This window comes from Perna viridis, chromosome 5, assembly GCF_037379345.1.
Source record: "Perna viridis isolate PV_CMFRI_1.1 ecotype Kerala chromosome 5, ASM3737934v1, whole genome shotgun sequence".
NCBI lineage: Eukaryota > Metazoa > Mollusca > Bivalvia > Mytilida > Mytilidae > Perna > Perna viridis.
In genome coordinates this window covers 33,003,620-33,028,427 of record NC_142449.1, presented here as the reverse complement: position 1 = coordinate 33,028,427, position 24,808 = coordinate 33,003,620, and the positions used below count along the sequence as shown (strand labels likewise).

Genomic DNA, 24,808 nt, shown 5'->3' with positions numbered 1-24,808 from the left:
CCTATTCTTTTAACACCCGGACCTGCACGGGACATCCCCTAAGGCGAGTAAGGGCCTATCCAAGAAATATTGGAGTGGCCTCCGGTTTCTAAAATTTGAAACTGGCCGAGACCTTTGGTTGGCACCGAAACATGCAATATTATTCAAGAAAAGGGCATGTACATGTACAATATAACTTAAACATAAAATACAAACAATTTCTTCCGTCTGCGAATCCTTACGAATGTATATTGCATGAGCCAATGGCAACATAAACAAGGAACCAGAACATTATAAATAAACTGGTTACAAATAATGTCTAATTCCAGTGCAACTGTTTCTAGTTTTATGTCAGAAGGTGTAACGTCCATCCGTACCCGTACCCGTACTAACTTTTCCCCGTACCTAAAAAAAAATATACTTTTTTGTCGATGTCCTCATTATCATGTGATATTTTCACCTAATAATTTGTAAATATTTTACATGATGATATGATGACTGGGCTAAAAACAATGATTTTTAAAATGTTATCGAAAATTTTATTTTTTTCGATTTTCAGTTTTCAAATGTGTAACCCAAAATCCCGTACCCAAAATCAAAGTCCGGTATTTATGTCAATTGTACAATTTCATTATATATTTCATATTAGAACACCATAATATTATTAAACTCCGACATTTCTTTTTTAAAACAATACCAAAATTTTCAAAACATTATCTTAAGTCTTAAAGTCAAATTTAAATCTCTGGATGTTAACAGAAAAACGTTAAATTCGGATTGGAAAGTGAGAAATATTCAATGTTATTGTTTGGTACGGTAATTTCCGACTTTCTGAGGACGTGAACTCGAAAATATAATAAATGTTTCAATAAGTTTTAATTTCAATTGATCAAAACATCATTCAGAACTTTATGACCAAGTGTCAGTATAAAATTCCTTATAATAATAGAAAAATCGGCGAAATAGTAATTTGGGTACAAGGAATTTAGTACGGGTACGGGTACGAGTTACGCATTTTGGAGTCTACCCTGGTTCCAACTTCTTCTGAAATGAGTCATTCAATTTCATAAGTGTAACGCTTTTTATTTACAACCAAAGGCGCAAATCATAGGGTAAAAATTATCAAATGCATGACAGAGGCATGGGCCATCAAGTTCATATCACCACTTCTATTATTTGTCACTGTTTACAGTTGCGGGTCTAAGGGAAAGTTTTAGGGGAGTTTTTTTTCTGTTTTTGCTTGTTTTTGTGAGGGAGGGCGTAATTTAATATTTTGGCACTTATGGTTAATGAAAGCATGGACCCTTATTTATTGATTTTCTGGTAGTTATTTTTTTTTTCATTTGTTTTGTTTTTTTGGGGGGGGGGTTTGTTTTGTTTTTTGTTTTTTTTTTGTTTTTGTTTTGTTTTGTTTTTTGTTTTGTTTTGTTTTGTTTTGTTTGTTTGTTTGTTTTTTATTATTTTTATTTTTTATTTTTTATTTTTTTTTGTTGGTGTTTTTTTTTTAATATGATTAGATTTGTATATAACATGTTAAGTAATTTAAGTTAAATTGAAGTGTTCAACAACTAACTTGAATTAAATTTGATTTGAAATTTTTCAGTTGAATATAAATTCGTATGATGACAATGCATCAATAATGGACAGAAGGTAGTACATGAAAGTATTTCATTGTCGATATTTTCAGTATTCTACATGTCGGATACTTTTTTGTCTACAAACAGAAATTTTAATACAATAGCTTTTAATTTTTCGTTTTGAATCCCCAGTGATCGTGATACCCTATATGTGCAGCACTTTGATGTACAACAAAAATTAATAGTAAAATCCTTATAATTCAAATATGCACATTTATATTCAAACTTTTTTTATTTCTAGTAATTGGCTGATAACTTCAATCCTTACGACAACAAAAAACATCTATAAACTTCCAAATTACGTATTTTTCAACCATCTGCAATATAGTCGTATGTACATGTATCTAATAACAATTTTTGGTTAACTCGTAAAAACAGAAAAAAATCAACATCATAACGAAATACGATCAAAATTTCCTAGTTATGATACATGTATAACATTGTTATGCAGTCAAGTCTGGAACCAAATTTTTTTTAATTACAAAATATCGAAGGCACAAGTGCGAATAATATCGGGTTATATCTCACCGTCCTACACGTATACATCCTCAGACTTACACGTGCACCCCATAAGATAATCAAATACCAACACAGTTTTTGCTTCAAACAGCCAGCGCGTTAGTACAAATACTAAATGATAACTGCTTACTATACAGTACTTATGATGATCCAGAAATAACCAGTATAATATGTTGATATAGCTATGCCAGTTTTGATAGAGCATTAGATACAAACAAATAAATCCAGGAGGAAATCTAATTGCTGTAAACGCGGTGTTATGTGGGAAATGTTACTGCCGACGACAAGTTATTTATTTATCTATGATAATTATTCCTGTTAATACTATAATTCTTTGTACACTTCCGCTTCCAAGGGCATGCCATTTTTATGTGCCCGTCAACATATTACTGTATATTATTTCTATTCTATATATGAAATTGCATCCCTCCAAGTTCAGCTTTGAGTCGATGTTTTTTTTTTAAATACTACCGCTCGAATAGACAACCAGACCAGATCTCGTCAGTTTTTCTTTGAACCACGAAACACATGAAGAGTTCAATTAAGGTGTATGTTTACGCTTATTGCATTTTCTTGCACGAGTAATTGCCTTCCTTACTTCGAAAGTTTTTACAAATTTTAGGTGAAATTTGTAATGTTTCTCCGGCTTTCTATACATTGGAGGATAACATATTATGAATCTTTATGAATTCAAATTGAAAAAAAATTATTTACTTGTATATAGTACAATGTAATTGATCAGTGACTTCGATGCTAAAAAAATTGCTACCGTTCACTTTAAAACTGATAAAGAATTCAGAATCTGGTGGCGGCTTTATAAATACAGACCGTCCATCTTAGTTGACAAAAATATGCATTTTCAGAGCGTATTATGGAACAATCACTTGATAATTATATGTAGATGGGCAACAAGGTGAAACATAGATGCAACTATCTTTGAGACAAAAATAACTCTTATCGAATATGCATAATTATGTAATTCTCCGTCTAAGAATCGGGCAAAATGTATATAAGGGGTGGCACATGAAGAAAAAAAAAACGCAAGAATTTATTACATTAACCAATTAATTATACCTGATAACCACCAGAAATAACCATCAAAATGCACATGTTTGTAAAATTTGCCTTTTTAAGATATTGATTTAAGGTCAAATTTAGTTGAAATGCACTACGGAAAATGGCGGGAAAATGTTCCCGCACTCTTTCCCTATATCAACAGCCAAACAATATCTACATCATAGATCCTTCAGTATAAACATGAATAGCTTTTTGGTTGTTTTCTAGATGTACCGAATATATTTTAGGCAAAAATGACTAAATTTAGGAAAATGATATGCCACCCATTGCCTAATTCTTACACAGAACGGTACTTAAGAGTCAGTCCCTATAAGAATCAGGCAGTAGGTGAAACGTGGTATAAAAAAAAAACAACATCATTTTGATAGTGTAATTTGACTATTTGCACCATCATAAACAAGGAAAACAGACAAGATTTTCCATATCATGCTGAACCATTGAGTAACAATTTGATGGAAATGCACTAAAAATGAACATTTTAAGGGCAGATAACTCTGTCAAAAAACCACATTTTATTAAAAAGTTTCTGAGCCAGTAATGCACAGATCAAATAATGGTCTTTTCAAATAGAGAAAGTACCCTTGAGTTTATATTGCATTGTCAGATCGGTGGGGGTTTTGACATGCATGTTTCTGATATTTCCCATTCTGCCTGATTCTTACAAACACTTAAACTAACATGCAGTATTTTGCACACCCCGTCACCATCATCTATCGAATTGTGTCATATATGAAGCAGTTCAGTGATAGTGTCGGCTTTTCCAGCATTGAAAATAAATCGATGTGTATATAGAAAAAATAATAGTATTCATGAAGGCCGATATTAATATTATGAATTTAAAGCAGTGTGCCATTGAAGTATGCCAGTTTTCTTTTATGCAAGTCGAATACGGTAACTTTTGACTGGAAAGAAGATTGTTTTGTACATTCCTATTTTTCATGGAAACAAATTAAGTACATGTATTCGAAGTATTTAAGTTTTGTATGGATTTCCAAACTGATATTAAAAAAACTCTAAAAGATCGACTGTTTTGTTGGGTTTTAGCCTATGCACGGTTCCACTGTATCTTTGAGTCCCATGAGTTGTAAAACAAAGACGTACCTGGCCCATGCTCACTCATCATATGCATCTGGCTTAAGTTCACCCATAATGCGCATCTAGCCTGATCTCACCAATTATGTGCATCTGGCTTGAGCTCACACATCATGTGCACCTGGCTTATGCTCACCCATCATTTGCATAAGAGTCGTGATCACCCATTATGCATGCGCACCTGGCGCATGCTTAACAATTAAGTAAATCTTACCTATACCCCTAGTCTGGGCTGCTCATTTTTTTTTCATGTTATCTTTTGGATGTCACGTATTGCAAGCCTCTGTATAATTGCCTTGTCTTTGATCCTTGACTTAAACTGTTCATTCTGGTTCATTCAATGATTTACGGTAAGTTTTACATATGAAATAGTTTGTCGATGTCTCAACATCTTATTTAACCAGATTGGGTAATATATGGTGAATATTTCCGAGACAACAACCAAGAAATGTCAGCTCAAAGCCATCCGTGGGTCTTCAATGAACGACGAGGAAACCCTCACACCACAGGGTAGGCTGCAGCCGGCCACAAAACATCATATACAAAGGTACAGCAAAAAGCCTAGGGCTCAAAATAATCCTCATAGAAATTGGTGAAATGTGTGATACATAGCTGAATAACGAATTTGCTTGATTGCATATTGAAATATATTGGACGCTTTCTGAGTATTAACCGAAGTTATCAACATAAAAAAAATTGGTTCTACTGCCGACCCCCCTTTTTTTGTTATTTAATCTGCATATGTCCATAAAAAATTTTTACGTACATTTCGCATTATGATCAGAAACGATCCCGCTTCAGTGAAAGTATGATAGCAAAATAAAGTTGTTAGGAAATGACTCCTTAGAAATGAAATTATCTCTAAATATGACATTTGTTGGAACCAAAAGCAAATCCTAACAAAACGTTTTTACTATTGGTTGACGTAGAAAATACTTAACAACTCAATTTAACCGAAATAGAAGAACAATGAAGAACAATGCGGAAGAGTGCAAAATAATGTAAAAAGATGTGTACACGCACACACATACACACGCACACACACACACACACACACACACGACACACATCAACAAATGCACATCATAATCCCTGAACACAATTCTCAATCGCAACATTCGACGTTATGTGTGAATGATAGAAAACACTCTTTGATTACGTCTATGGTTGCCATCTAATCACACCGGTAACTAAGCAAATCTAACATCAAAAGAGATACCTGAACACGTTCTGCACCACTCTCCATTTTTAGGCAGAAGCAGACGATTGCTCAGGAATCCTCTTTAGACGAGTCTACTTTCGAGGGGCGCGTGTCAAAGGGTAGAGGTAAGATTCTGTACTAAAAACACATTTATTACTAATTGTTTTTGTCATTAGGAATTTAAATATAATTTTTAATAATAATATCAGACAATTATTAAGCATTTAATGTTGAATTGTTAAAATTGCATTTACCATGCAGGCAAAGCAACACATGGAAAAAATTATCGCCGTTTCAATGTAAAATCAATCAATTGCATCACCGGAAATTACCCTAGATAAAATGGAAACTCCCAAAATATCATGTACATGGTAACCAGGTACAGTTTCCTTGTGGTATCGAACTTGTCTCGTCTCTAGACCAGTGTTTGAATTTGTTACTCCGAGCAGTAAAGTTTCGCTTTTCGATTTTCTTACAAAAGTAAGTGAGTGTCTTATGCTTGTCAGCTTAATGTTTCAAGTGCTGTGTGTGTTTTCTTTTCTGATGATAGTGGAATAAATAGCATAATGGGTGTAATTCGAGTGTTAAAAACATGTATACCTGATAGACGTGCAGGTGCTTTAATCAAATTAGCAGGTTATCTCATACAAGAGGAATCTTCCAATTGTCTTAAATAATTTACAATCTTTCATCAGCAGTAAATAATTTTCTCGTTTTGCTATTCGTCAACGCTTTCCAGCCCACGTGCATCAGTATACAATTTTCATGATAAAAGATGATGGTTTAGAATGTATATACTCAGGCATTCTTTAGTGTGTTGTGCGCACACCTTATAAAGATCCTAAGTTAGAGTCAACATTATGTACTAAGTTTTGGACAAAAGGCCTAGCTGGAGTGTGGTTTTCTCCTCTCTTTTTGTGTGGACTGTTCAATATTATTTCCTGCTTTCAGGATAATTTCAAGGAAATAATACTTAAAATTTTCTTGTTTGTCACCAGGAAGTCTTAGAACATAATGTTGTATCCACAAAACTCCAGATGGAATCGGTACCTGATAAGTGTATGTTAATCGTTAGTTTGTAAATTCAGTTTTTTTTTTTTTTTGTTTTTTGTTTTTTTTTGGTTTTTTAGAAAAGATTAGAATTCAAGTTGGATGGGATACAGACCAGAAGCAATATAATTACTATGATATTACAAGCTTGGTTATCTGGTTATAATGTGCTTTTATATTTATCATTATATAGGCAGGAGCTGACCGCTCAGGAAACGAAATGACTGTCAGGAGGAGCAGGTTCCAATCAGTGCCACCAGGATACTTTTCTGTAAGTCTCTCTGTACACAATTATTTGTTTTACGTACCCGTTTGTTTTGTTCAAAACTAACTGTTTTAATACTGGATGACTGTTGTTGTATATTCATTTCTTGTTCTTTTTTGTGTGTGTTTGTTTGTTTAATAGTCTTTCCGTCATTTAATTCAATAATTGCAAAATGCAATGGTTGAGTTGATTTCCCTTTATTCAAGATTAATTGACTTGTGTTTCTGTTTACATGTTGTATTTATTTAAACCCGATGTTACTGATGTTACTGATTAATCGCTGCCTGTTATCGTTGATTGGCATCAATGATGTAATCAATTGGCGATCCGCCCCCGACTTAATCGCTGAAATTGCAAGAAAAGCAAATAAATGATAAGAACAAATGATCATTACCAATATTATGATGACGAGATAACTTCATAGTAGATGAACTCTATCGAACGAACAAACGTGTGTTGGATCTAATTACTTGTTACTAAATGTAGATACGATTGGTGCTTAAGCCAAGATTTCAATTTTAAGACTAAAAAAAAACAACAAAGTTGCTGACTATCATTTTATGAATATTTTGAAATAATACCCATTATAATTTTAAAGAATGTAGAAATCAGATATAATACAATAAACATTCAACAGTTGAACATTGCAATTGCCGGTTTGTCCTATAAAGATGGGCAGAACAGAACTAAAAAGACTCTCCAAAATTGTCGCGCCTCCCCATCGCATTAAGTATCATTTACCATTGAAAGACCAAACTACTTCGATGTATTAAACATTATATCTGGTTTATGGTCTCTGATATACCATATAATAAAAAATATGCCGTTAAATATCCAAGTCTTTAAGAAATAATACATTTTTATACTAGGAAAAAGTGTTTAACCTAATGGATGAAGCCGATATTCACAAACAGTGAAACTTGTCTAAACCGAACCCCCTTTTTACTGTAAGATTTGTCCAGTTTACTCAGATGTTCGGTTTACCCAGGTTCAAAATAAACAGTTCGATGTAGACCAGTTTTATTGTAAAAGATTTAGACTACTTGTATAAAATACCGGATTAACGCTTTTTCTTTGCCATGCTGTTTTATATGTATTCAATATGTTTTGCTGAATTCTGCGTAGGTACATCTGATAAAATCTATGTAAAGTACTTGATAGATAGCTGTTTTATGAAACACACCACAGTTCTTGGCACCGAAGCCAAGTTTAAAGGTGAAAACCTACGCAAACAAAACTTCTTTACGCCCTTGAAACATATTTATATTGACATAGTTTTGGGATAATAAATAGATATTAATTTGACAAATATTTTTATATTGGAGCTTCAGAAACTCAGTGTTTTTTTATCTCTTACTTTGTTGAAGATTTTTTTCTCAAGTAAATCGTAATTTGTATACATTCTTCTTTAATTATATTCACGAAAGTCTTGTAGAAAATGTCCTATAAAAACTTCGTTTTCGAAAGTGGTAGGGAGGGGAACTCCAGTGATTTCCAGTTTTTTATTTCTAAATAATCCATTGGACTTTTCGAGCATAAAGGGGTCGCCCACTTGATCCGCATATGCATTTTCAGTACAAAAACGTGTATGCATCAGAGCCCTAAGAAATGTGAACTGTTTCTGTTTAATCATTAGACCACCCTTTATGAATTTGCATGCAGAGCTGCACAAAATAATAAGACAAGAAGTCATGTTTTAGGTAATTAACAATTAGGTTCGTAATAAACTGAGTCATCATTCGTACAGTTCTGTGACAGATCTTGTTACCTGTTACTAAAAGTAGCAACAATAGCTGATCAGGTCAAGGTCTCTACTCTAACACAAGCAGTTGAACACACTGCTTATTAATGCAGTTGATAATTTATAACAACATGCGCCTTAAGAAGACCGATGGACTTTTGAGGTCATCGCATCAGTTATATTATGCACACCGAGCCACATCCGATAAACTGTAGCATTTTTTATTTGTTGAGATCTGTATTATACTCTAGCTAGTCGTAGAAAGAGACTTTGTTTGTTTGTTTTGTTTTTATTTGACTTATTTTTATTTTGGAAAAGCCAATTTGGCAAATTTTGATTTCAGAAACTTATAACAGCAATCATAATAATAATAAAAAAAGGTCCATGAATATTCACAAGTTGTCAACCGTTTTTAATCACTGTACGTATTCTTCATATCATTACGTGGAATCAGTTGAAGATAAGCCAAGTTTTCAAGGCGAACAACATATGTATAGTGTACCACTGCTTATTACCGTAGGAAATAATTGACGAAGTTATGTGCCAAAAACTTCCTCTGATATATAATAACAAATGAAGGCTACACACCCGGGCCTACATATATAAACTCGAACTTTTACTTTGAATACATGAGTCCATACGACATATCATCGCATGCTCTTCGAAACCTTAAGAAATTCTGGAAAACAACCGAAGTATTGTTTTTTGTTCTTGTTTTTTTATCTTATTTGTTTTTGTTTTCTGTTTTTGTTTTTGTTTTGTTTCATTTGTTTTTGTTTTATTTTTTATTTGTTTTTTGTTTGTTTGTTGTTGTTTAATTTGAATTAAGGAAAGCCTATCTATTTTACTTGTATAGCGATTACAGAAACGACGTATGAGCAATATAATAGTTAAATCTATTTTCAGTCATTCATTTTGTTTTTGTTTTTGTTTTTTTTTTGGTGGGGGGACTAAGAATAAACTATAAAATAATATTTCTAGGTCGACTCGAAATGTACGATGCATAAATATAAATAATAGTACGTAATAAACTCGCCTCCATATTCTTTTTAACAACACATTTTAATGAGTTTCATAAATCGGGCGTCTTTAACAAAATAAGGTTGGTTGCAACTCACTTTGTGTAGTGCATAGTTTTTCGGATATTTTACTTCGCTTAAAGGTTTCCTAGATACCCAGTTGCGGATCCAGAAGGGGTGAATAGGGCGTTCGCCCCCTTAAATTGCATTTAACTTGATTTTCACAAATTTTACCCTAAAAAAATTCTTGACTCGTCGTTGCGCTCGGCATTTAATTCTATTTACGTCCACTAACCTGAAATGATGGATCAACCCCTGAAATTACCACACTGTGATAAAACCTAATTATGATGTTTATCTTTACAGAGCACAAAGGGACACTCGTCATTGAAAAGATGGTACCCTACAACTACCAGAGCATCCTCTTACTTGGATGACATCTACTACCCTGAACCAATCGTCCGATCCAGAGGATTTTATGGTAAGCATCCAAACATGCCTTGAAATAAGCACTTGATCGCCGACTTTAAGACCATTGAAAATCTTTTCGCACCAGTAAAATTAAGGAAAAATGTTTCTTTTTAGTGCATAACTTGGTTATATATAGACTAAGTAATTGTAAACTTTTTAATTAAACAAAACAAGCAATACGATACAAGAATTGCTTTAAAATCTATTTTACGATTGCGTACTAGTAACGCTCATTTAGGTCAAAACTGACTGAAGAGTAAGATCTACAACGTAATGCCATTTTCAAAACACCAATGCTATTTTTTTTTTTAATTTAGGCCTTTCAACTTATGATTATTTCCTTTCTGAAATGAAGGGAAAATTTACCGAAACGATAAAATACATGCAATAGTCAACAGGAATAGTAAAAAATGAAAGTCCGTGAAACAAATGTCAATATCAGAGTAAAAACCGGAAAGTTGGAATCCACGGCAATAGTCCTGACTTGGTACTGCCATTTCTGATAGGATTGGTGGGTTAAGCCTGGTTTTATAGCGCGCTAAACTTCCCCGTTCCATTACTGTTCATTATTTCCGGTATATTTCAACACAAGTTACATTTCATATTCTTTTTTTACATTTATAGACACAACTAGAGAGGAGAACGAGATCAGACGAGATGTTAACCACGAGCTGCTCTACACGTCAAACCTGGTCGATGACACATACGATATTGCTAACAAATCAAGGAACAGAGACCAAATGCTACTGAGGGAAGCCACAAGGGCACTCGTGAGTACCGTTTGTGTTTTCCATTTTTATTAGAAAATGTTTAGTGGAGGAGATTTAGATATTTAACAGTAATAATGAGATACATAACTTCGTCGGAGACTGATATAAAAATTAATAACTGTTGATAACCTTTACAGATAAATCAACTAACTTAATTCTGGTATATTTTAAGTATGCATAAATACAGGTAAAATCGTCGTGTATATCATATGAAGATCACATGAATGTCTGTATCTCCTATCTAGTTTATAATAGAGAAGAATCTACTCTATTTTTAGTAGGACAAATTACGACCATTATGTGCGGTTAATTTTCATTTTTATTTTATCTCTCATTTGAAGATTTCAGTCGCAGATTTGTTTTCGTGGAGTCAATCGGGAAACGTCATTGATAATGAATTTATATTTCCACTTCTCATACACGGTACCATACAATAATCTATAGAAGCAGCATGAGGACTCGCTGGTCTCTGCTAGTTAGAACAAATAGTTTCGCAGCAGATTTGAAAGTCCCTAAACCCATCCTTTTCCCAATAGGCAGGCCTTTTCATTATAAGTTCATGGACCCAGTTGAAACCAAATCCTTTTTATTACATTACCTCATTTATAATTAATTGCTTTGAGTTCACATGATTTTCGCTATTTTTGTAAACCTAAAGTTAGCCTCAAACCACCAAATTATACACACTTTGATTTCTTTTTTTTTGTCTTATATAGTTAAAGTTTTCAATCGTATTTTTTTCTTCGATGTAGTAAAAATAATAGATGTTAAACACTCCTTTTCTACATAAGACATCAAAATTAGCAAATTAATATAAAAGATTTCATTACTTGAATGAACCTATCTTATTTCAAAGGCTAACTTTTTGTGAAATGAAGAAATGAAATTGTCAATTTTTACACAACAAAATTACATATTCATGCAGCCCTCAACAACGACAGAAAACAAGGACGTCGGAAAGAGGACAGTATCTCTCACTCCAGCTAGGCGTTTTCAAGCACCGTTGTCATCTCTCTATTCACGGAATCCCACACCCTATCCAAAACTCACACCACCAATGTATAGAGCAACAACTAATATTCAGCCTTTGGGTATTTTGACGAAGCTAGATTGGACATCTCCTTTGCGAAAATATGAAATGGGAGCAAGTCTTCCTGAGTTAGAAAACGGGGATGATGTATCAGAGTATTCTACATATGCTGCCCCGACAGAAACAGAAAGCGTCCGTTCATCTCCAGAACGAGACTATGAAGAAGGAATAAGACCGAGGACTAGACCTAAGAGGAAGATACGCACTGTTTATAGACGCATGCCTCGACGCACAGTTAGAGCGAGCAAAAACGTGAAATACTACCCTTATTTAGATACGGAATCAGTGGTGTCAGACGACGTCGGTACCATTAATGGTGAGTATATGGACGATGATGATTATCAAAGTACCTATTGTTCTGAAGTCGGCGATGGTGATGATTATTACTATGTAGACAAGGAACGTTCACCATCACCACTTGAGTACGTACCATTTGCACCCCGCCACAAAATAAACCTTGACGATGATGAATACAAGTGTCAGGTTCCAAGCGTGGCTGAGATGGCCGTTTCCCATTTCGTACCTCCTAAGAAAGATCCAGATTTTGATCCTGATAAATCGCGAATAAAAAATGACTTAGTGTTTCACGATGTTGTCTCTCAAACCGCATCAAAAGCAAGAGATGCACTGAAAAACGTAAACTTGGATGAATATGATTCCGCTAGCTTGGTCATTAGCGTTGAAGGTGAATATAAAGATCCCGTAAAAGGCGAAAATATGGGATTTCAGTACATAGCACGTCCACTGGCGTTGAAGGGTCCAATGCTTGCAGGTCCTGCAGTCTATGCCTCGACAGCATCTGACTCTGCATTCAACAGATACATGGATGATATGAGATCATTCAGAGCACAAATAAGACATAGACTTGAAACTGGTTATAAAACTCTTAGTAATGTGTCATCAAATTACCGAGATCATTCTTATCCAATTCTTGCATCCTCACATAGGAGTTACTCCCGAGCACTTTCACCTCCTAAAAGTTCATCTCCTGCTGGAAGGAGTGTATCGCCTGTTCGTGTACCACACACAAGTTATACCGCACATTCATTGCCAATTAGTAATCTTAGAAAAAGATTAGAGGAAATAGAGAGTAAATATAAGACAATGGGGTATGAAAAACGCCTAGACGATATACCCGACCGATTGGTTGTTTACCCGATATCAGAAAGAGCTTCAATCAAGCCAATGACAGCCACTGAAAACTTACCAGGTCACACTAAGACAGTGGAATTGTACGAAGGAAGTGCAAAGGGCAATGAACTTTCAACTTTGGAAAAAATCAACATCAAGGTAACCGGTATGATTGAACCAGTGCCTTGTTTGTTTATATTTGCAGTTACCATAGTGATAGAAATAAACGCACGATTTTTATACTCAGGTTTGAGTGTTTACTCCACCTTTCTCATAGAGCACGTTTAACCTCGATTGAGATTCCAAATACCCCCAGATGACATCCCTCAAAATTCATAGTCTCTTTAGCTAATAGGCTCGTGAGCCATCAATTTTGAGCCAAAATTAATGATTATCCAAATCATCCCTATCAAACCTGTAGTTCGGATTCCCATTGTCGTTTGCACTGTCTTTCTTAACAAAAGTATATATCTTGATATACTCATACCTGTATGCTGTTATTAGAATTCGAAGCCTCATATAAGAGCGGTATTTGATGTTATGTTTAGACTACTTGTATCGTCGTGCTGCTTAATCGACTAGAGGGTTGCTTGAATAAGCAATAATATTTGCCCATGAGAATGAACAATTTTCGAAAGAACGGTTGACTGGGTCCGTGATTTAAATGAAACCTGCCTTAAATAGTAAACTTGAAAAAAATGTACCTAATAGTTTTGTAGTTTCAGCTATATGAATGTTATGTTTTTCTTTTCCCTCATTTTGGTGACAGGTCGACACAGAAACATTTGCATCACCTAGATCCGCAGTGACTTCAAGGCGTGTTCGTCAAACATCAGTAGTTAGAACACCCACACCCGTTACTACATCCCGAGCCGTATCCTGTCCTCCTGTTTCACGGGGTTCCAGCCAGGTAGTTGTAGTTCTCACTAGTCCTGCTTTTAAAGGCGGCTCCCGTGTCTTCTCTGCCAAGTCGGCGGCCATGGCTGTTCGGGAGCGATCTCTACCACCTCCCGTTATTTCTCTCGAGAGATCAAAATCCGTACATCCTCAACTTCTTCCGTCGGATATTCTGGAGAAGCGTATTAACGCCAGAAGGATCATCAATACTGTAGCTGGTCCTTACATGCTTCCGTTGTATCATCCTTACCAGTCAATCTACCAGCCTTATATATCAATGTATCAACCTCTATATGCTCGGCGAAAGTATCTTGCCACTTTAAAAGATGTTCCATCCAGAGGCCGAGTTGCCGTTCTGGCATCTCCTTTGAGACGTAAAAAATATCGAAAGGTGATAAAAAAAATCGACTGGGTTTGGAATCTTGTTTATGTCAAATGAATTCAATTAAGGGTGGACTTGACTTGTAAGTTTGTTACTGGAGCAAGTCAAACCAGCCTTTTCCAGATCTGCAGACCCATTCAGCCGTGGCTTTCTGGCTTTCTATGTTGAGCACATTTTTGTTGTTAATGTAATGTCAATTCGATTTTTGAAAATTATTGATTTTATGTCTTCTGTCAATTGCTTTAAACGTTATGCTACAGTTGATTCTCATGGGAAAGACATGCGCGCGTGTTTTGCATTGCTTATTCAAGCTAACTAACTCAATCCTTCAAAAATTCATTTTTCAGAAGGCATGCTTGTTGTAACAATTGATTGTAAAAGCATGACGAGGCAAAAGTTGAAGCAGTTACGTTCTGGTATGGCATGTAGAAATATGTTGCATGTATCTTCTTTTGTTATATCCCGTCTGTCTCTCTCACAAATTTATATTATTACATAATTTGCAAGTACTCTTTGAAATGTTGAAACACCATAGAAGAATTTTAAACTGCTGATCACAAAAGATAGACATGTAGTCTTAATCATATGACATATTGCACGCATTTGCATTTAGTAAGTTTTCAATCAATTTGATTTGGATCAATTAGTTTTTCACTAGTTTCTTCATCTCTATCAGTTAAAATGTATGGGTAAACTAAATACACTTTCAATGCATTACTAACTTTTTTAAGTGAGGAGACAGAGCACCCTTTAGCTATCCCCCTCCTTCATGATTATATCATTCTAAACAGGCTGCCCTCGTTGGAAATAGAGTTGAAGTCGTAACTCCACGCAAAAGAAAGCCAAGATCCACATATGCTGCTAACAAAATGAGAGAACTTAAAAGAGACGAGAGAGAAATGGAGGTAAATTATTGTCCCGATTTGAAGTTCATCAACTGTCCATGCACAAGATGGCCCTTCTGACATCCTATTTATTCAGTATGCTTAGCAGTTGGAAGTTTATCGATTTTCTATTAACACAATGACTCTTTTTGCACTCTGTCCATTCAGTATACCCCGTTATTAATTAGAACTATTCGACTATGTTTGTCTACCATTTCAGTTGATAAATAATTACGCCATCGTGTAAGACGATAAATATACAGAAACGTTCTGAATTGAATAATCTAATGATGTCAACCTTCCACCTACCCTCTCTATAATTGTTTAAATTATTACAATTCATTTATAAATTTGTTAAATACGCTTTATATTATTTGATAAGACATTCTTCCCATTGCATAGGCAAAGAAAAACAAGCATAGCCAAAGATGCATCAGTACATTTCTTAATTTTCTAGGAAAGAACAATAAATCTGATCTTGGTTTCTACTTCTCATATTTTGGCTGAATAACGTTCTTCAGCAAAATTGTCGTCGCTCACCCCGTTTTTTTTTACCAGTGTTCAATTGTTATCTGAATGTATTTGCATTGTGACGTTCCTTTTTTTATAAATGTATTGTCTACCGTTAAAGCACTAAAAAACTTACTAAATGTTGCTTCATTTCTTCCTTGTGGGAGGCTTTTCATCAATGGTATTTATTTCTAAGTTTTATTTAAATTTCATATAAATAAACTTTTTATTAAATTCAAGCAGGAACTTCAGGAGGTAGTTCTAGGGTAAGGAACACAACTCTTACAAACCATTTGAACGTTTGTATTCAGTAACATCAAAGTAACTTGGACTGATTTCATTCTGTTTCAAACGAAAGCTTGGTAGGCTTCGGTGAAATTGAATATAATACAAACATATCACTGATTTAAAGAGTTATCCCTTACCCTAAGTCTACTTCTTGAGACAATGATAATATCACTTTTGCTGAGGAAAGTAGAAAGGATTAAGGCTAACTTTGAATATTGATCCAATCCATTTATATTTTTGTTTTCATTGATTGACATTAAAAGTCCTTTACTGTTAATCCTACTCTGTAATAAAGTCCTATTTTTAAAAGCACTTAAGTGGTAGTTAAAAAATTATATTCAGATGTCTCAGATCGTTCGGATTTTTTTCTAACATTAACCTACTTCTTTGACCAGAAAATTGAGAAAATTTGCTTTAAAATATCAATGGAAATTAAAATACCTCTGATGGATATTGATCGTATGGCTGATATTCAATGTTGCGCTGCTCATCTCCATACGGTCATTAAAATTAAATAAAGAATTTAGTAAAACAAAAAGGCATAAACAAGGTATCAAACCCCATGTGTCTCTGTGTATGTTATATAGGTGTTCAAATGACCATTGTCTAAACATGGTTCCCTTAAGATAAACAAGATATCAATTCACAGGTGAATCTATGTATGTATTAGAGATGTAAAATGATCAATATCCAAACATGGTTCTCTTAACATGAACAATATTTCAATTCCCAGGTCTATCTGTAAATGTTATATAGCTGTTAAAATGACAAGTGTCTAAACATGGTTCCTTCAAATTTCACTGGCTATGTAATTCCATACTTAAATTTGCAATTTTACAAAGTGATCTTACCTATTCCCCCAACTATGGTCAATTCTCTGAAATAATTTCAACCCATGCTTCCAAGATATTTGAAGTACAGTTCCATGCACTACAATATCAGACTTTCATTTGATTTGACTTTATCTCAAACTGACTTTATACTTATATGCATATGTAAATCGGAATTTAAAAACCTTATACACATGCATTTGTAATTGATTGCAGATATTTAACATACAAACTCATTCCTTATTTACTTGAATGTCTTTGTAAATGACACCAAATTTTTCTTCTTTTATATTAATGTTTAAAAGGGAAAATGAATGTATTTACCATAAATAGTATTAACAATGAAAATTCGACACGAACTCTAGATAATAGAGATTGTACTGCATTTACCAAACGCGATCCATTTTCTGTGTGTTAGCTTGGAACTGTACTGACACAAAACCACTAGTATTTCCTGTTTTTGTCTCAACTTTATTAGGCAGCTTCACATAACGGCTGACGTTCCCTCTAGTTGCTACAGCGGTCCATTTCATAAAAAAACATTAGTCGTAAGTTATGACGTCATAGTAGATCAACGTATTCTGACATCATAACTTACGACTAATTTTATTTTTACATTTTTTTTTGTGAAAATGGCTACTTACCTTTTAAATTTTCAATAATGATTAGAAATTATATAATTGATTGATTGTGCTGATTAACCCATCTATATTTGTCAAAATAATGTAATAAGAGGTTTACGAACGTCTGTCGCTGTTTGGAGCTTCCTATGACATATCTGGTTTTCGACTCCTTTTTGGTAGATTATATAATAGGTTGATATCTCTCGTTTTCCCTTTTGCATGAATCCACAAAAGGCTATGATGGACTAATTACAAAACGTCGACTCGAAAAATGTTTGTCGCAAAATTACGGTAATATCACACGGCATTTTTACTCACAAAATTATAGCTTATACATACATATTTGTTCTTGAAGGTTTGCCATTCTACCAATTATCATCATACTTGTATTTGACTTGAAAATTAATGTCCAAGTTTTATTCTGTTAAAACACCTCATTTAGGCATTTCATTTTCTCGATGTGAGCCATATCAAAGTGTCTTTTTAATACAAGAAAGTTGCCACTAAGTTAGAGGTACTGAAAGTTACATTTTCGTTTGTGCCAAGTTAAATAAAATCAGAATTTTTTATTCATGAAATAAGCATTACACGTTTAACTTAGTGCCTCTGTTTCTCATAGTATTGTCAAGTTTGGTTTGAATAAGGTTACAAAACTGTTTTTTAAACGCCAAAGCCATCTCATTGCTTTCATATACTTCAAAAGACTGCGATTTTAAATAAACTGCTAAATTTGACTTGTTAAATTCAAAATTAGATAAATACAGAAATATATTTAATGTAGTGTTCGTTGACGTGGTGAATGAAACTCGCCATTTTCTAGGAATCTCAGAAATGTGTTTGTTAACCTCATTTATTTACTTACTCCGAGTTTCTGTAATCTTCTCTACTTTCTTCATATCATGTATTAATGAAAAAAACTATTTAGGTAATAATCAACTATGTACTATTATCTTCAAATGTCTTATTAACCTTTGATTTTTGAAAAAAAATAAGAAAATTTTAAGGAACAACATCGAATTCAATACCATTTTGAATTGATTTCGTAACAGAATTATTTGTTTTGTTGATGAAAAAGTAGGATATATCTATTTGAAGAAGAAAGATATTGAGTTTTGAAACTTAATTGGCAATTATTTATTACAATTGGGATGAAAATCAAATCGAAAAGGTTCTTTCATATCAACGAATTTTCATTCATTGTCATTTAAAGTAGATTTAGATTCTTATAACATGTCCACAAAACAAAGTACATATTTGTTGTCTTTGCTATTTCTGATTAAACAAATTAAAATATCGGGCTACCTTTTAAAATATAAAAACCTTAATTGCTTGATATCAAGATGTTACAAACACTTTTAAGGAAACATGTTAGGGCGTTTTAGCACTTAGTATTCACATTGTAATGAGTACGACTCATAATTGTAAAAGTGCACATGCTGAAGAAAAATAAAAACTATTGACCAGTCATGTTTAGTCACAGGAACTAACTACTGTTTCCTGTCATAAATATTAAGCCAGGAACATGTTTGTTTGTTTTAGTGTGACCTTCGTCTTAGTCTAAATTGTACATTTTATTCCATTGACCTTCGTCTTAGTCTAAATTGTACATTTTATTCCATATACCTAAATAGACGTATGTTTTTTTAGATGAAAACAAAAAAACAAAACAAAACAAAACAAAAACATTAGGTCAAAATTTGTGTAAGCATGCCAAACTTTGGAATAACATTGAAATGCAATTAGTCCATCCAGAGCCTATGTAGAGTAACCCACAAGTAGATTAGAATTAGAGTAGCGTTCATAGTAACTGGAGGGTATAATTTTTCAGGTAGAAGCTGTTCCAGTTCAAAGCACAACAAGCTTAAAAGCGTCAACTGTATCAGTGAGTATCCCAGTGTTGTGTATTGTTTCGATTAATGTCAGAATATTGCAAACGTAAACATTTTGGTTTTGTAATCCGCTTTAAATTTAAACACTGTTTGAAACTGTTACTATTTGTCCTTCTCTTTGATGTTTTTGGTTATTTTTGTCGATACTATAAAGACAAAGGTTTTTCCCTGTGCTATTAGTATAAGGGAAAAAATAAGTCAATTTTTTTTCAATTTGTACCTTACAAAATATATTAAAATTAAAACAAAAAGATCAAATGTATATCAGAATATTTGTTTTTGATACAGCAATATATCTGACTATTAATCCAATGGTTTTTTTTCATCATGTAGATATAGTATATATTATCATACAGTGTCGAATCATGGTAGAAACGAAAGCACTTGTACCTGAACATCAGCATGGCTTTGCGATCTAACGGCATTGGTAACGTTAAGTGTTACCTGATCCCATGAGACGCGCTTGCTCTCTGCAACTGTCTTTCCTTATGACTCTCGTTAAATGACACGGGAGCAGAACTTTAGTATGTCTTGTTTGTGATGCTTGCTTGCTTGCATTTGCGCTATACCAACAAGGGAAATTAATTATGCATATTTCTGCAGTGTATTGTTTTAACCACAAATCTTTCAGCCGAATTACAAAGGTGGAAAACTACATTGGGACGAAGATGGAAAAGTAACTCAACCAACAAACCTCATGTCCTGGCAGGTTTGTACTATACTTTATACATCTCCTTAGAGCTTACTCTAAATAGCAAATTGCCTTAGTTTTAAACCTAGTAGATGCATTGCTTTTTTATTGCTTTATAAGGGTAATAAAATGAATGGAAGGTTGGAACACAGGACTGCTAGACATGGAAAGCCATTCTTTTAGGGACATCACTTTTTCTGGTGAAAAGTAAGTGGATTTTTGCTGGAGTTCTTTATCCCTCCATATATTTCACTTGAATAAGCCCCTAAAACATGGCCGAAATGTTCTTAACAAAATTTGTTTAATCTCTTCTTTTCAACCTGTCAAGTGCAACTATCCATTTATATCACAACTGTTTATTGGGGTGTTTTTGTATTTGATGAAAATGTAAAACCCGCATGAGTATTGCAAGTTTTCAAATCATTTGCCCATGGTTTTTCTCTTGTCAGGATGGAAAACTAACTTGAGTAATTCTACATTTATTGTACCAATAATGTCAAACCTGTATTTTATACCATTTTTGGTTTTCCTTGCCTCAAAAATTGTTATTTTTTTATACTTGAATTGTTAATCTCATTTTGCTGCTCAGATTATGATCATTGTAATGGTACTATTTCATTTTCTAATTGGTCAGTTATCTTGCATTTTCTCGGTCCTTTTATTGTCAATAGGGTTCTTAATTATATTTTTTTGCTTGAAGAACGGTGCATGTTTTATTTACTCCAGCTAGTGAAATCCCCCCACTTTTAACTTGGTTTTTTTACAATACTGTTGGGAGATAGTAAACCATTGCGCGTCTTGAAATTAAATGTCGTACTCTTAAAACCAATGATAAAGTACGTCTCAATAGTGAATTTGATATGAAGAGATAAAAATTGTTGAACTGTTTTTGAATTTTCATAAGTTTGGATAAATTGATTTTTATTGAATATATTTTTCATTATTTTGATAAAAATCCAGTTTCCCCTTATTTGTTCGAGATAATATCACCAAATCCTTCTTAATGATGTTGCACGCTGAAAGAAACATATTTTGCATACTTTCACTGAAATTATTCAAAAACGTAGAAAAAAAATCAAATATACATTAAAAATTAGATAAGGCATGTTGTTTGACCCGGGTTTGTTCAATGTTTCCAGTACCGTATTGAGTCCCGTGTCCCTCCTGGTGATCATCTTTTCCCCGTTAAAACAATTGGCCATGTACGAGACAAACTCCTTCACGTCAAAGAGCAGATGGACCGTCACAGACAGCTCATGGATAGATATCTTCCTGACGAAGATTCAAAGACAGATGTAAAAACAAAAATTATGAATATGTATGTAGACATGGAACAACATAATCCGGCGTAAGTCCTGTACAAAAATCAGATATGGTGTGTTGGAGTGGATAGTAGCTAGAATGTCCTTGCCTGGTTTTTGGTTCTGCTCTGCCGAATGCTAAGCTTATATAACTGTGTAGAATTAGCTAGCTTTCTGATTATTAACTTCCATTGACCAGTTTCTGATTATAGGATATGAATAAGAATAGTCTCGCCATGAAGCAAACTGTCAGCTTCGGGTATTGTAAATTGCTGTGAATCCTCAGTTTTTCCTCAGTAAAGCCTCAACATCATTCCATGTATAGTGAATAGTTCCATGTTAACACTTTTTTTATGATAAAAAATTTTCCAGCTACCAATTATCCTTTTTTTCCTGTCGATATATCTTTCAAATTGCGCTCCCTTTTTTCGTCAGAAACAATTTTTGCGCCCATTATATGGCATTTTGATGCGAGATAAAAGAGTAATACACGAACAATAAACTACTTAAATTCTTTCATAAATCATAAATTAAAAATCCATCGATTCGAAATTAAAGAACACGGATTGATTGGACATTTTGTAAGCGACACTGCTGACTAAATATTAAAGAAAAACTATATTATCATTGTTTTAACGGCGTTTATGTCACAAAAGGGTTTATAGCTTTAATTAGAATTTCTGTCAGTTTCTGTTTATTTTACTTTATATAAAGATTATGTTTTTTCAAATGTGTGCTTCTAGTAGATGTAGTTTAGTTTTTCGAAGTGGTAGCATAGATTGTATAATTTTTTTGCTAATTTGAAAATTTTATTTGATGAATATATGATACTTGAATTGATATTTTTTTCATTTATCGTTTAATTGTTGATCAAAAGATTTTTGTCACTGACAAAATGCCTTAATTGAGACTTGTTTCTAACACATATTCATTTCCGCTAGAAGCCCATTATATTAACCAACTGAGTGATATCTATCGCTTTAATGCATGGCTGACGGATTTTCTTGATGTGTAGTTTTTTCAGAAGCAGAGGGGATTTGCTAACAACCAAATCATCAGATAACTCATCAAGTTTGCGTGCTCAGACTCCATCACCCACCTATCGAGCTCGAACTCCATTTAGAGCTGGCGTAAGTTGTGTGTTTCAGTGTCGTAATTAGAATGCCATGTGACCAAGAATAGAGTAGAATGAAATATACTCTTATTTAAAATTCGACTCTGTGTTGAAGGCATTCTTTTAATGTAACAAGTGCACTCACATTTTCAAATATTGCGCATATTCATGTATGATGCTCAGGGCTACAAGTGCTTTCGTGAAAACAAACCACTCGACACAATCGTTTCATATTTCATGTCATTTAGTGTAATATATTTTCATTATAACACAATGTGTTTGTTGTGCTTAAGTCAAAATGTAATGCTTGCTGATTTGAAAATGCTTTATATGTTTAACGCACATTCAGTAAAACAAACAATTTCCACATATATAAATATTAGGAATGCTCTTTTTCAAAGTCCACTGAGGTGAGGGCACAATCGGAAGCTCCAATGTCTGACGTCCGTCGACGAGTCAGGAGAACAATATGTAAAAGTAGAGGAAACCCACGTTATTTCAAGACAGACTGATTTCTTTGTGGTACGGGTGCTATCCTGTATAAATGAATGATGCACCTGTAGATAGATTTCATATATCCATATTCTTAGAATATCTATAGCTAACATCCGTCCATTGGCACATTTTGAAGTGATCCAAGTTCTGTCACCTTGTTTTAATTATTTCCTTCAATCCAATATCTTAATGTCTACACGAAAACAAACCCACTCCTTGTCTTAACTACCATAAACATGTAATGTATGTTCCTTTATCTTCCACTTTGACTTTTAATAACCATCAACAGTGATTGTTGTCATCGTTCCTTGCTGTTTTACATGAAAATGTCTTATTCTGGTATGAATATTTCCAAAACCTCCGGTACATCTTACGCATGGGATTTGAAGTGTCTATTTCTTTCTTTACTAATAACCGTGACAAATTTCTTCGAAATCAATTGATATTCTTTACTTTATTGAATTGACTTAAATACTATTTTTTCCAAAATTAACATCAGTTTGTCAAAATATTTCAGTTTTTACATTTTTTTTGTACATTTTAATTTTTTTAAATGGTCACACAATAATTTACATAATTATGCGTGCCCTTATAGCTAATGGCTTCTCGTACATAAAAAAATAAATTGATGTTTTAAAAAAGTATGCTTGAAGTAATGGAAACTACGCAGTATAAAGACCATGCCATCCAAAAACTCCACGACCGAATTTAACTAATATAGCAAATTTCGATATGTGCCTGAAACGCGTCCAAAAAGTACTAAGCAATTAACATATTAAAATAATGTTATTATTTAAAAACAGAATATTGAATGTAAATGTATCACTTATTAGGCAACTAGATGCACAGCTTAGAAGTAGAATTATGGTAAAGCCAAACAAACAGTTTTCAGGACTGATAGGGACTAACTTAGCGGTAGACTTACACAGTTTTGGAGCAATAAACTAACTCGTATATAAACATCAATGTTCTTCGTTGTTCCTTAATCTACATGACAGCCAAAAGATATATTTTGATCCTTAAACACACATACTAATCTTTAAAGGCATGCAATATAATAATATTAAAATTTAAGGAAATTGTTTTGACTATTGAGTTTAAAAAATCGATATCATGACTATTTTCAACTTGTAAAGTAATCTTAGTAAAGTCGTTAACGATTTCACGTAATAAAAAACCCAGAAATTTCATAAGTCAAATTGTCATTTTGCTTTGCAGTGTTGTGCTTTGTGTTGGTGTTTGAGTTTAACTTATTTTACTTGACTCAATTTTTTTTTATGAATATGAAATTAATTATTTACATTGTGTATTTTTACCAGCTCGTAAGATACTGAGATGGGGAGTAGTAAAGCAGATTTTTTTTTCGATGTTATAAGAAGAAGCCATTCACCTTGGACATTTCATACTGACATCTGATGCAGCAAATTTTCTGAAATTATTTGGATGTAATTTATTTATGCTTTTTCTGTATTGCCCTGTCTTTGTGAAACAAAATGTGTGCTTACGTTGATACACTGTTGATGTTAAAGAGATTGTTTGTGTACAAGGACACATTTCGAAGAGAAGATGGGACAATGTAATTACGTTACGTAACGCACCGCTTCGACAATCTGAACCTCTATGATTTGTTAAGTAGGGGCTTTTATCAAATTAAGTTGAAATAGGATGTACAATTATATATATATTATGTATATTATTTATAAATATATTTATACAAGACATAATGATACTTTTGAATAAATTTAAGTATATTTTCAAACTTCTGTGATAACGTAATACGTTACGGAAATGCGGTTTGTTGGTCGGATGACAACCATTTGTAAGAAAGAATTGCTATTATATTAAAGACGTCTTTGCGTTTA

General features: G+C 33.5%; 2 protein-coding genes across 8 annotated transcripts in view; one reads left to right on the top strand and one right to left on the bottom strand.

Annotated features, from left to right (window-relative positions):
- Positions 1 to 5,542, bottom strand: part of LOC148617142 (synapse differentiation-inducing gene protein 1-like) — a 12,427-nt gene extending 6,885 nt beyond the window's left edge. The window contains exon 1 of one of the 2 annotated variants that reach the window (XM_088584492.1): positions 5,524 to 5,542. The gene's annotated coding sequence lies outside the window, so the exon portion shown is untranslated. Of the gene's footprint in view, positions 1 to 195; positions 277 to 5,523 lie in introns of those variants that run through there. The other variant, XM_088584491.1, reaches the window with a different exon arrangement.
- On the top strand, positions 5,489 to 24,808 carry LOC148617141 (uncharacterized). 6 transcript variants are annotated; one of them, XM_088584482.1, is made up of 12 exons: positions 5,489 to 5,630; positions 6,749 to 6,826; positions 9,947 to 10,061; positions 10,676 to 10,821; positions 11,747 to 13,201; positions 15,113 to 15,226; positions 19,285 to 19,338; positions 19,977 to 20,054; positions 21,176 to 21,384; positions 22,353 to 22,467; positions 22,853 to 22,973; positions 24,266 to 24,808. In XM_088584482.1, the coding sequence occupies exons 2-11, from the start codon at positions 6,776 to 6,778 to the stop codon at positions 22,961 to 22,963; spliced, it is 2,448 nt and encodes an 815-aa protein (XP_088440608.1). In that variant the 5' UTR covers positions 5,489 to 5,630; positions 6,749 to 6,775; the 3' UTR covers positions 22,964 to 22,973; positions 24,266 to 24,808. The 6 variants fall into 6 exon arrangements, with proteins under 6 accessions (XP_088440608.1, XP_088440609.1, XP_088440607.1 ...); XM_088584483.1 differs by lacking the exon at positions 5,489 to 5,630 and adding an exon at positions 5,898 to 5,989; XM_088584481.1 differs by lacking the exon at positions 5,489 to 5,630 and adding an exon at positions 6,306 to 6,564.

Excerpts from the sequence above, each read along its gene's own strand:
- LOC148617141 (XM_088584481.1), top strand. The coding sequence starts at position 6,520 with ATGTTGTATCCACAAAACTCCAGATGGAATCGGTACCTGATAAGT. Across the intron at positions 6,565-6,748 it reads GGAATCGGTACCTGATAAGT|GCAGGAGCTGACCGCTCAGG; the intron begins GTATGTTAATCG and ends ATCATTATATAG. Across the intron at positions 6,827-9,946 it reads TGCCACCAGGATACTTTTCT|AGCACAAAGGGACACTCGTC; the intron begins GTAAGTCTCTCT and ends TTATCTTTACAG.